The sequence below is a fragment of the Haematobia irritans genome, chromosome 1, assembly GCF_050003625.1.
Source record: "Haematobia irritans isolate KBUSLIRL chromosome 1, ASM5000362v1, whole genome shotgun sequence".
NCBI classification, from domain to species: domain Eukaryota; kingdom Metazoa; phylum Arthropoda; class Insecta; order Diptera; family Muscidae; genus Haematobia; species Haematobia irritans.
The window spans coordinates 37,468,215-37,481,581 of NC_134397.1; the positions used below are offsets into that span (position 1 = coordinate 37,468,215).

At 26.2% G+C, this 13,367-nt stretch overlaps 1 protein-coding gene across 11 annotated transcripts in view; it reads left to right on the top strand.

Moving 5' to 3' along the window:
• Positions 1-13,367, top strand: part of LOC142220611 (uncharacterized) — a 798,617-nt gene that overhangs the window by 757,638 nt on the left and 27,612 nt on the right. For all 11 annotated transcript variants that reach the window (XR_012717895.1, XM_075289824.1, XM_075289826.1 and 8 more), the window contains one exon: positions 10,245-10,381. Coding sequence is in view for 10 of the 11 variants with exons in the window: in XM_075289824.1 (XP_075145939.1) it covers positions 10,245-10,381 (137 nt within the window). In the remaining variant the exon portion in view is untranslated. The remainder of the gene's footprint in view (positions 1-10,244; positions 10,382-13,367) is intronic.

Here is a 13,367-nt window from a genome sequence, read left to right on the forward strand (position 1 = left end):
TATCATAATTGGACACCTTCCCAAATTAGGCGACCGTGGGTGTTCACTTCTAAAAAGTTTCACTGTATATATTTCCTTATTGTCATAAACAGGGTTGCCAATAAAATTTCAAGAAAAATCGTCACTTTTTTAGAAAAATATCGTCATAATCGGCACTTGCATTTTAAAAATTGTCAAAAAAACGACAATGCCAATAATATTAAAACAAAACATATTTTTGCTTATTTACATATATTTGTTTTTACAAAATTATTTATTTTATGTTAAGAACAGAAAATCAACATACACATTCAGTTTTCTAAAAATAAAAAAGGATTTTTTATGCAATGCTATACAATGCAATTCAAAAAATAATATAAAAAAATATTAAAAATTAGTTACTAATTCAGTAAGATTTGTATATTACTCAAAGTTGACACAATGTCATCTGTGTGTACAAACTATACCTGCACCAAATCATAGATATATATGTGTCGTCCGATTTTCTCAAAATGAGTCATAATATCCTTATTTAAAACCCGTTCTTATTCAAAGTTGGTACAGTGTAGTATTCCATAATATAAATAAGTGATTTTTTTTTTGTGTTTGAAATAATATCGTAACAAAATTTTCTATAGAAATGAAATTTTGCAAAAACTTTCTTATAAATAAAATTTTGCACGAATTTTCTATAAAAATAAAATTGGACAAAAATGTTCCACATAAATAATTTTTTTCAAGAATGTTCTGTAGAAATAAAAATGTGAAAATTTTTCTATAGATATAAAGTTTTGAGAAGGTTTTCTATAGAAATAAAATTTTGCAAAAATTTGCATAGAAATAAAATTTTGCAAGAATTCACTTTAGAAATAAACTTTACCAACAATTTTCTATAGAAATAAATTTTTGCAGGAATTTTGAGAAAGTTTTCTAAAGAAATAAAATTTTGACAAAATTTTCTATAGAAATAAAATTTTCACAAATTTTTCTATAGATATAAAATTTTGACAAAATTTTCTATAGAAATAAAATTTTGACAAAATTTTCTATAGAAATAAAATTTTTACAAAATTTTCTATAGAAATAAAATTTTGACCAAATTTTCTATAGAAATAAAATTTTTACAAAATTTTCTATAGAAATAAAATTTCGCCACAATTTTCTATAGAAACAAAATGTTGGCAAAATTTTCTATAAAAATGAAATTTTGCAAAAATTTTCTTATAAATAAAATTTTGCACGAATTTTCTATAGAAATAAAATTTAACAAAAATGTTTTGCAGAAATATTTTTTCCATTTGTTTTGTTTTGTTATTGTTGGTTTTGTTCTTTAAGCATTGTTGTTGTTTTTTTATTTCAGCTTAAAACCATACATTGACTAAACTACAAGAGTAGCTTAACCAACAGAGGAAAAGAATGTTTGTCAAATTTATTTGGGCAAAGCCCTATAGACTGCAAGATGGTTGGATGGACGCACGTTTCGGAATTACCACATTCCTCATCAGCATCCTCTACTTGCAGCAAAACTATCAACCAATTATCAGAATAAATTCAGGCAGTTTATTAAACCCAACAAAAACCACACTTGAACCCTCCGAAAAAAGGTTTTACATTGATAGCCGGCTTATGCCGAAATAAACTCGAAACAAACATATCTCTTTTCCTATGCCACTGTCAAATCATCGATTTGAATTCACATGGCTGGGTTTATTTTGAGCGTGCCTCCTCTTCTTTTTCCATTTGTTTTGTTTTGTTATTGTTGGTTTTGTTCTTTAAGCATTGTTGTTGTTTTTTTATTTCAGCTTAAAACCATACATTGACTAAACTACAAGAGTAGCTTAACCAACAGAGGAAAAGAATGTTTGTCAAATTTATTTGGGCAAAGCCCTATAGACTGCAAGATGGTTGGATGGACGCACGTTTCGGAATTACCACATTCCTCATCAGCATCCTCTACTTGCAGCAAAACTATCAACCAATTATCAGAATAAATTCAGGCAGTTTATTAAGAATGTTCTGTAGAAATAAAAATGTGAAACATTTTCATAGATATAACGTTTTGAGAAAGTTTTCTATAGAAATAAAATTTTGCAAAAATTTGCATAGAAATCAAATTTTGCAAGAATTCACTTTAGAAATAAACTTTACCAAAAATTTTCTATAGAAATACATTTTTGCAAGAATTTTGAGAAAATTTTCTATAGAAATAAAATTTTGACGGAATTTTTTATGGAGATAGAATTTTGCCACAATTTTCTATAGAAATAAAATGTTGGCAAAATTTTAACAAAATTTTCTATAGAAATGAAATTTTGCCAAAATTTTCTTATAAATAAAATTTTGCACGAATTTTCTATAGAAATAAAATTTGACAAAAATATTCTACAGAAATAATTTATTTCAAGAATGTTCTGTAGAAATAAAAATGAGAAAAATTTTCATAGATATAAAGTTTTGAGAAAGTTTTCTATAGAAATAAAATTTTGCAAACATTTTCATAGAAATAAAATTTTGCAAAAATTTGCATAGAAATAAAATTTTGCAAGAATTCACTTTAGAAATAAACTTTACCAAAAACTTTCTATAGAAATAAATTTTTGCAAGAATTTTGAGAAAGTTTTCTAAAGAAATAAAATTTTGACAAAATTTTCTATAGAAATAAATTAAAAAAAAATCTAGACAAATAATATTTTCACAAAATTTTCAAGAGAAATAAAATTATGACGACATTCTTTATAGAGATAGAATTTTTCCAAAATTTTCTATAGAAATAAAATTTTGACAAAATTTTCTATAGAAATAAAATTTTGACAAAATTTTCTATAGAAATGATATTTTGACAAAATTTTCTATAGAAATAACATTTTGACAAAATTTTCTATAGAAATAAAATTTTGACGGAATTTTTTATGGAGATATAATTTTGCCACAATTTTCTATAGAAATAAAATGTTGGCAAAATTTAGCAAAATTTTCTATAGAAATGAAATTTTGCAAAAATTTTCTTATAATTAAAATTTTGAACGAATTTTCTATAGAAATAAAATTTGACAAAAATATTCTACAGAAATAATGTTTTTCATGAATGTTCTGTAGAAATAAAAATGTAAAAAATTTTCATAGATATAAAGTTTTGAGAAAGTTTTCTATAGAAATAAAATTTTGCAAGAATTCACTTTAGAAATAAACTTTACCAACAATTTTCTATAGAAATAAATTTTTGCAAGAATTTTGAGAAAATTTTCTATAGAAATAAAATTTTGACAAAATTTTCTACAGAAATAGAATTTTGACGAAATTTTTTATAGAGATAGAATTTTGCCACATTTTTTTGTAGAAATAAAATTTTGACGAAATTTTTAATAGAGATAGAATTTTGCCATAATTTTCTGTAGAAATAAAATGTTGGCAAAATTTTCTATAGAAATAAAATTTTGACAAAATTTTCTATAGCAATAAAATTTTGACAAAATTTTCTATAGAAATAAAATTTTGACGAAATTTTTAATAGAGAGAGAATTTTGCCACAATTTTGTATAGAAATCAAATTTTGACAAAATTTTTCTATAAATATAAAATTTTGATAAAATTTGCTATAGAAATAAAATTTTGATAAAATTTTCTATAGAAATAAAATTTTGGCAAAATTTACTATAAATTCAATATTAAACATTTCTTTCGAAAAAAAACAAGATTTTTTTATACCACGCACAAAATTTGATCAATAACTTCTAAATAAAATTTCTTTAAATTTGATAGATTTTTGTTAAAGCTTTCTTCAAATTTTGGTGGCTTATTTTTGGCACGAGTGGCAACCGTGATACCAATACTATAGGTGCAAAATTAAATATAGCTCCGAAATGTAAGAAATCTCTAGAAAAAAATTGCAATTTTTCTATCTGACAACTGTCAAATTTATTTTCTCTTTTGCTGACTCTGAGCATGTTAGCAAACAGCTTCTAGTAAGAGATAATATCGTCATTTTTGGGCCAAAAATCGGAAAATCAGCATTAGCTATTTTTTGAGGCCAAATCTTCAAAATACCGATGAAACGGTAAAATTGACAACCTTGGCCATAATACATATATTTCCCTTAAAATAAAGTGGCCAAACAATCAGCTTTAGAAATAGAGGTACGATTACGTGGATGTAAATATTAGCATCTATCAATGGCCATTGAATTTAATGAAAATTTCCATTATTTTAAACTCTTTAATTTTTTTTATATTCCCCTAAAAATATAAAGTAGCCAAACATTCAGCTCTAGAAATAGAGGTAAGATTACGTGGATGTAAATATTAGCAACTGTCGATGGCCATTGAATTTAATGAAAATTTCCATTATTTTAAACTCTTTAATATTTGTATATTCCCCTAAAAATATAAAGTAGCCAAACATTCAGCTTTAGAAATAGAGGTAAGATTACGTGGATGTAGATATTAGCAACTGTCGATGGCCATTGAATTTAATGAAAATTTCCATTATTTTAAACATTTTTTTGAGCCGCTATTGAGTATACACTTATAGTGATCCCAATTAAAGACTATCGCGAAAAAAAACTCTCACTCAAAATATATAGCCACTTTATACTATCACTTTATTAATAGATTTGCAGAATATCTCTCCACACATCAATTTTCCATCAAACTATGACCCAAAAACCTTTATCCACTGCTATTGTTATAATAATCGTGAAGGCTTTAAAATATATTTTCTTTGAGTATTTTTTTTTTACAAAATCCTTTCCTTTCAATTTGTAAAATGTTCGTTATCCTACCACTTAGAGGGTTGCATGTGGCATCTTCTTACATTGATATATAACCAAAAGTAAAACGAAAAGATTTTAAAAATGATGGCAAAACCAAATCAAAAGAAAAAAGTATATATAATGTTTGGTGTAGTCATTTTCAGCCTAAAGGATCAACAATGGCAAGGCAAAAGACAAGCTACCATTAAAAAGACTTACAAACGCTGAGAAAAAAACTTAAATCATAAAAAACCCATACATCACCAATTCTTTGCATATCGTTTATACTTTTTTTTTATTTCGCGGGAATGGTGGAACTTTGAACCCAGTTACCGAAAAAGAAACCAACAACGTTTAAGTATTATCTTAAGCTTACGTCTGTATATGGTAAACCAGCGAGTAAGTTAAAGAGAAACCGGCTGAAAAACGAAAATTTTTTACAAAGAATATCCATTTCCTGCTGCCAATGGTAATCAACAATGTATTCCCTTATATAGCACGTACACAAACACTTACAAAGGTATATTCTTTCCTTAAGAAGCACATAAACTTAGTCATGTTGTACTCTTCTCTCTGAGTACAACAGTGATGAGGTTAACAATACCAGTGAGAGGGAGAGAGAGAGGTAGAAGAAAAATATTATCATTTCCAAATTGATGACACACATACATTTGCTCATCGAAAACGCACTTTATAGTCAAATCAATACGTGATATTTTCAATATGTATTGGAAGAAGTGGTGGTGACCCGTAATGCGTACTTATGATGGCACAGTGGCTCATAGTCTAAACATTTGAAAGAACGGCTTTCGTGTCCTCTAAGTTTTGCACTCACTAAAGGTTTGTTCTGTCCTCCCAAACGTGGACAAAACTTAGGTGACCGTGGGTGGCCACTTCTGCGAGGTTTCAATGTAACAACAATCGAAAGTAAAGCTGTTAGAACTGCACCTTGGAGAGTGTCAATATTATTTTATTTTTGAATTTTAGTTTGCACAGAAAAAAATATCACCAAAATATTTCCAATTAAAAAGTTAATTGAAGTTGAAATTTTTTTCAATTAATAAATTAATTGATACAATTAACTTTTTAATCATGATAGAAACATTAAGTTAATTAAGTCAATGATTGAAAATTTTTAAATTTTTAATTAAAAAATTAATTGATACAATTAACTTTTTAATCAAATTCGGAAGACTAATTCAGTTCAAAAAGTGCTGATTTTTTTTTTTAATTTTTATTTAAAAATGTATTTCAAACAATCATTTGTTAATCCATATAAAAACTCTAAGCCAATTCAGAAAATAATTAAAAATTGTTATCTTTTTTAATTAATAAATTAATTGAGTTTTGCAATCAACATCAATTAAATTTTTCATTGAATCAATTAAAAAATTAATTGAAATTTGCTGAAAAAAATCAATTAATTTTTTAATCAAAATTTTTTTCTATATCCAATTAAAATTGTGATTGATACTATCATTTTCGTGATTGAAGACATTTCAATTAAAAAATTAATTGGATCAATTAATTTGGTGATTGAATCAGAAATTTTTTTTTGTGTGTGCTTCAGTGTGTACGCAGAGAAGAATTATCATCACCTCCAAATATTATTTTTGGAGGAAAGTATAAAACATTTTTGTCGCAAATATTATCTTTGTTCGCCAAATTTATGAATGCTTGTCGAATCCAGATACATAATTTCAGAAAAAATAATATGGTTGCAACAAATAGGGAACTTTCAACATACAGCCGAGAAGTTCTTGCAATGTAGTCTCACCATGGAGCATATTGTCATTTTTGACAGCAACCTTCGATCCTAATTCTTAGATGGATATCCAACAATCTCTCCAGAGTCTTAACGAAAAATGAAAGGAATAACTAGACAGTCTTTGTGTAACGCTGACAACCACAGGATAATTCTGTCAGCCCCTGATGCATGGATGGGGGGGGTATATTAACTTTGTCATTCCGTTTGTAACACATCGAAATATTGCTCTAAGACCCCATAAAGTATATATACTCTGAGTGGATCTAAGCTTGTCCGTCCGTCTGTCCGTCTGTTGAAATCACGCTAACTTCCGAACGAAACAAGCTATCGACTTGAAACTTGGCACAAGTAGTTGTTATTGACGTAGGTCGGATGGTATTGCAAATGGGCCATATCGGACCAATTTACGTATAGCCCCCATATAAACCGTCGCTCAGATTTGGCTTGCGGAGCCACTTGGAGGAGCAAGTTTCATCCGATCCGGCTGAAATTTGGTACATGGTGTTAGTATATAATCTCTCACAACCATGCAAAAATTGGTCCACATCGGTCCATAATTATATATAGGCCCCTTATAAACCGATCCCCTGATTTGACCTCCGGAGCCTCGTGGATAAGCAAAATTCATCCCATTCGGTTGAAATTTGGTACGTTGTGTTAGTATATATGGTCTTTAACAACCATGCAGCAATTGGTCCATATCGGTTCATAATTATATGTAGCCCCCATATAAACCGATCCCCACATTTGACTTCCGCGGCTCTTGGAGGAGCAAAATTCATCCGATCCGGTTTAAATTTGGTACGTGGTGAAATTTGGTACATTGCGCTAGTATATGGCCGCTAACAACCATGCCAAAATTGTTCCATATCGTTCTATAGTTATATACCAAAATTTTATTTCTATAGAACATTTTGTCAAAATTGTATTACTATAGAAAATTTTGTCAAAATTTTGTTACTATAAAAAATGTTGTCAAAATTTTAGTACTATACAAAATTTTGTCAAGATTTTATTTCTATAGAAAATTTTGGAAAAATTTAATTTCGATAGAAAATTTTGTCAAAATTTTATTTCTATACAAAATTTTGATAAACTAATTATATACGTATTTAATCGGCCGTTTTTGTTTAATATATACCCCGTATGGACTAACTTACAATTGAAAAGACGGTGTTAAAAAGTTTTAAGATACCTTGCCATCGGCAAGTGTTACCGCAACACAAGTAATTCGATTGTGGATGACAGTCTTTAGTACAAGTTTCTATGCAATCCATGGTGGAGAGTACATAAGATTCGGCCTGGCCGAGCTTACGGCCGTATATACTTGTTTTTAATTCTATTGTTCAAAAAAATGTCGGAAATGACATCAAATTTTTTAAATCAGTTTAGGCTTGTTCGAATTGGCTACCTTTGGCATGAATTGCGGTGTATATATATTTTTAAGGCGCCAATTGGTTACTTCGATTCTTTTACTTGCAGCATACTCTCTAAATAGGTTTCTCTTTCTAAACACATATATGTTTATAGGCTATTTTAAATTAATATATGTTTGCATCCAAGCATATTACATTTAAAAAAATTTTATATCCCCAACATAATATATTCTAACATATTAACATATATGTCCCAAACATGTTATGCTAGTTTATGAACATTATATGCTTGCACTTAAAAAATATTGTGTTAAAAAATTTGAGTTCTAAACATATATTTTTTACACCCAAACATATGAAAAACAGTCTTTTTCGTCCGTGTGTATAGTTAAAATAAAGAACATCTTTGGGAGGACATGTTTGGAAATGCTTTTAAAGTTGTCCCTTTGGAAAAACTTCCATTTTTTTGCTGGGATATAGCAGCCACTATGTATGTAGAAAATTGAACCAATCTTGTACAAAACTTTGATTGGTTGTATCAATAGACATTTACTCTATTTAACTTTGCTTATTACTGTAGAAGTACATATACAGAAAAAATCTGTTTTGACTTCAATCACGAAATTAATTGATCCAATTAAGTTTTAATTGAAAAGTCTTCAATCTCACAAATGATAGTAGGAATCAACTAGGTTAGGTTAGGTGGCAGCCCGGTGTACATATCAGGCTCACTTAGACTATTCAGTCCATTGTGATACTACAGTGGTGAACTTCTCTCTTATCACTGAGTGCTGCCCTATTCCATGTTAAGCTCAATGACAAGGACCACCTTTTTATAGCCGAGTCCGAACGGCGTTCCACATTACAGTGAAACCACTGTGAGAAGCTTTAATACATTCAGAAATGTCACCAGCATTACGGAGGTGGGGTAAGCCACCGCTGAAAAGCTTTTTGGTGTTCGGTCGAAGCAGGAATCGAACCCACGACCTTGTGTGTGTAAAGCGGACATGCTAACCATTGCACCACCGTGGGGAACCACCACTCAATAAACAAAGTCAGTTAAATAATTAATTGTTCCAATTAAAAAATTAATTAATATAATTATATAAATAAAAAAAATGTTAATTGAACATTTTTAAAAATCCAATTGAAATTTTAATTGGAAAAATTTTGGTGTTATTTTTTTTTTGTTCTGTGTATCAGCTAATTTTCACTAATGTAGCCCAAGAATTTTGCATTTTAAGCGAGTATAAGTATTTGTCCGTCATTCAGTTACATTGATTTTTGATCACACCATCAATCACACTAGTGTGTCATGTGCAAAGCGATTGCACAATTAGTGTACACTTTTAAAAAATCAATAGAATTTTTTTATGAGAAAAAAATATGTACAATATGGATGTCAATTTGATTTAATTTTTTTCGCCTGTGCAAAATTTAAACCTCAGGATTGTAAACAATGAACAGAAATGGAAGTTTGTCAAACACCATCGAATATGAAGGCACTTATCCGCATTTGAGCTTTGGGCGAAGACACATGAAAATGCCATAAAAGTGAAAATAAATCTTTATGGACCACCAAAGGGAATAAAAACCTAAAGGATACGCTTGTTATCAAAGGAAGTACATACGGATGAAAAATTCTTGTGGATTTTTTTTTTGTTCATGTGTCAACATCTCTCTGATAATAAACCAAGAAATAAAAGAAGGGCGAACTTTGGCCATAATATTTTAATGTTTCATTTTATATGATATGGCAGGGAAATGAAAAAAAAAACATTAAAGATTCAGCGAAAAAAGCTATTAAGGATTACCATAAAATTAACAAAGAATCAATCAATGACAAATTAATAAATTTTATTTTCGATTTTTTTTTTTTTTTTTGAAACCCCAACGATGTAAGAGTATAAATTTTTATCTAAAATTTAATTTATGAAATTGCACAATTTATTTACAAAAAATACCAGCATTTTCCCTATACCATATGTAATATTCTCCATATTTTATTATTATAAATATTTTCTACATTTTCTCGTATAACAAAACTAAACCCAACACTATGGGATTTCTGTGCATATTTATTGTCTAGTCTATTTTATAACTTTTAAAAATTTTCTCCATAACATTACATACCGTGTCCCAGTTTTGTTTATTTTATTTTTGTTTGTACATTTAAATGTTATTTCAACTTTATAATTTAATTAATTTTATTTATTGTTGTGTTTTCATTTATATATGTGGACTAATAATGGTGGTGGTACAAATGAGCTTATGAAATAAATATGTTTGCCAAGATTAATTTAAAACAAACATATTTGCAAATATTTTATTAATATATATATGTAATTGTTGTGTTTTATTTATTTCTCCATAGTTTCCAAACATCCTGCTGGAAATGGTACTCACAATAGTGATGGCAGTGTTATATCAACAACAACACAACCGGATTCTGGTTATATAGCATTAATTGTGATAGGAAGTTTATTGGGCTCAGCGTTAGTTTTGGGAGTGGTAAGTAGAAAATTTTTAGATAAAAAATAAAATATTTTATATTTTAATTAAACCTTAAATTTTACATTTGAAGTTAAATGATTGATTTAAATACAAATTTAAATTGAAACTAGAACTAATTTGGCGTTTATTTTTTATTTGAAATAAAATTTTAAAGAATTGTAATTTTTATTTTACTTTTGATTTTTTTATAAAAAAAAAAAGTTTTTCTTTATTTTTTTAATACTATTTTAATTTAAAGTTGTATTCATTTTAATATTTTTAATTGTTGTCAGTTTAATTTCTTTAGTTAGTTTATTATAATTTGTAATTATAATAAAATAAGTAATAAATAAATAATTTCTTTAGTTGTAATTTAAAGTTTACATTTAATCATAATACGATTTTTATATTATATTAAGTTTTATTTTAATGGAATTAAATTTAAATTTCTTTTTTAGTTTATTATAATTTGTAATTATAATAAAATAAGTAATAAATAAATACTTTCTTTAGTTACATTAAATTTACATTTAATCATAATACGATTTTTATATTATATTAAGTTTTATTTTAATAGAATTAAAATTTAATTTCAAGCTTAAATCAAATTACAAATTTATTTATTTTTAATTTTAGTTTTTATTTTAATTTGTAATTTAATGTTTACATGTAATTATAATATGATTTTTATATTATATTAAGTTTTATTTTAATGGAATTAAATTTAAATTTCTTTTTTAGTTTATTATAATTTGTAATTATAATAAAATAAGTAAAAAACAAATAATTTCTTTAGTTGTAATTTTAAGTTTACATTTACTCATAATACGATTTTTATATTATATTAAGTTTTATTTTAATGGAATTAAATTTAAATCTAATTTCAAACAAAAATCAAATTACGAATTTATTTATTTTTAATTTTAGTTTTTATTTTAATTTATAATTTAATGTTTACATTTAATCATAATATGACTTTTATATTATATTAAGTTTAATTTTAATGAAATGAAATTTAATTTTATTTTCAAGCTAAAATTATTATTTTATTTATTATTAAAAAAGTATATACAGCAGTAAGTTCGGCCGGGCCGAATCTTAAATACCCACCACCATGAACCAAATATTAGGGTTTCCTTTGGAATTTCAGGAGGGCTTGAGGACTTGAGGACATTTCCCGAAGATTAATTTAAAGATTTCACCTATGAGGACTATATCAGATTTTTGTTTGAGTTTTAGACAAATCATTAACATATCTTGTAAGTGTGCAAGAAAATTATAAAATAACGTCTTGATTTGAAATCTTAAGTCAGTAGATTTTCACCCGAGAAGACAAATCTGGAAATTTTACATTGAGTTTCAAACAATTTTCATGAGCCCCTATACCCTCAAGAAGTGAAGTCGGTCTATATGGAGGCATTACCAAATTGACCGATAAAAACTTAATCCGATATACCAGAATATTTAAAATTTCAGGCAAATCGGACAAAAACTACGGTTTCTAGAAACCCAAGGAGTTAAGTCGGGAGATCGTTCTTATGGGGGCTATACTAAAATATGGACCGATACTCACCGTTTTCGGCACACCTCTTTATGGCCCGAAAATACTTCTAGATTTCCAATTTCAGGCAAATTGGATAAAAACTTCGGATTCTAGAAGCCCAAGAAGTAAAATCGGGATATCGGTCTATATGAGGGCTATACCAAAACATGGACCGATACTCACCATTTTCGGCACACCTCTTTATGGTCCTAAAATACCTATATAAATTTCCAATTTCAGGCAAATTGTATATAAACTACGGATTCTATAAAGTTTCTATAAGCCCAAGACCCCAAATCGGGAGGTCGGTTTATATGGGGACCATACCAAAATATGGACCGATACTCACGGACAGACGGACATCGTTATATCGTCTTAGAATTTCTCCCTGATCAAGAATATATATACTTTATATAGTCGGAAATCGATATTTCGATGTGTTACAAACGGAATGATAAACTTATTATATTTATTATTAATTAATTAGTTTTAATCAAATTATTATTAATTAAAATTTTGATTTTAATATTGCATTAAATTTTATTTTAATGTAAAAAAAATAAAAATTGTAAAATTTTTAACTTTAAACTTATTACAAATTACAAATTTGATTTTTTTAATTTAAATTCAAATTAAGTTTTAATTTCAATGCGTTTTAGTTTAATTAAAATATTATTCAACTTTAAATGTTGATATAATTTTATGTTATTTTTTATTTACATACTATTATTCTTTTATTCTTAATTTAAATTTATAATTATATTAAAACCGATTTATGTTTAAGTAACTTTTAATTTTAGAAACACGAAATATTTAATTTCATTTCATTTAAATATTATATTTAATTATAATTTGTTAGAAATATTGCATTAAATTTTATTTTAATATCAACGCAAATTTAAAATTAATAAAGTTTAAAATTTAACTAATTTTATTAAAAGTACAAACTTTGTTTTTAATTTTAATGCATTTTTTTAAAAATTTAATTTTGATTTTATTTTACTTTTAATTTTAATATAAATTTATTTTATTTTAATTCTTATTTTAATTTTCATTAAAAAAATATATTATATATTTTAATATCTAGTTATGTATATTATATATGTTTATTTTATTTTTAGTTGATAGAAGCGAAATATATTATTTAGTTTCATCGTTATTTCTATTTTAATTTTAATTTCTAATATTATCTAATATTATTTTAATGGAAAAACAAATTTAAATTAAAACTAAAATTAAATTAAGAATTTAAATATTTGTTTTATTTTTTAAATTCATTTTTTGTTTAAAATTTTGTTTATTTTAGTGTAATTTTATATTATTTTACATATAATTATATTATTCTACTTTTAATTTTGCTATTAATTTATTTTATTTTTGTTTTAATTCTATTACACTTTTAATTTTCATTTCAATATAATATTTATTTTATTTATGTTTACTTTACTTTTAGATTTTAAA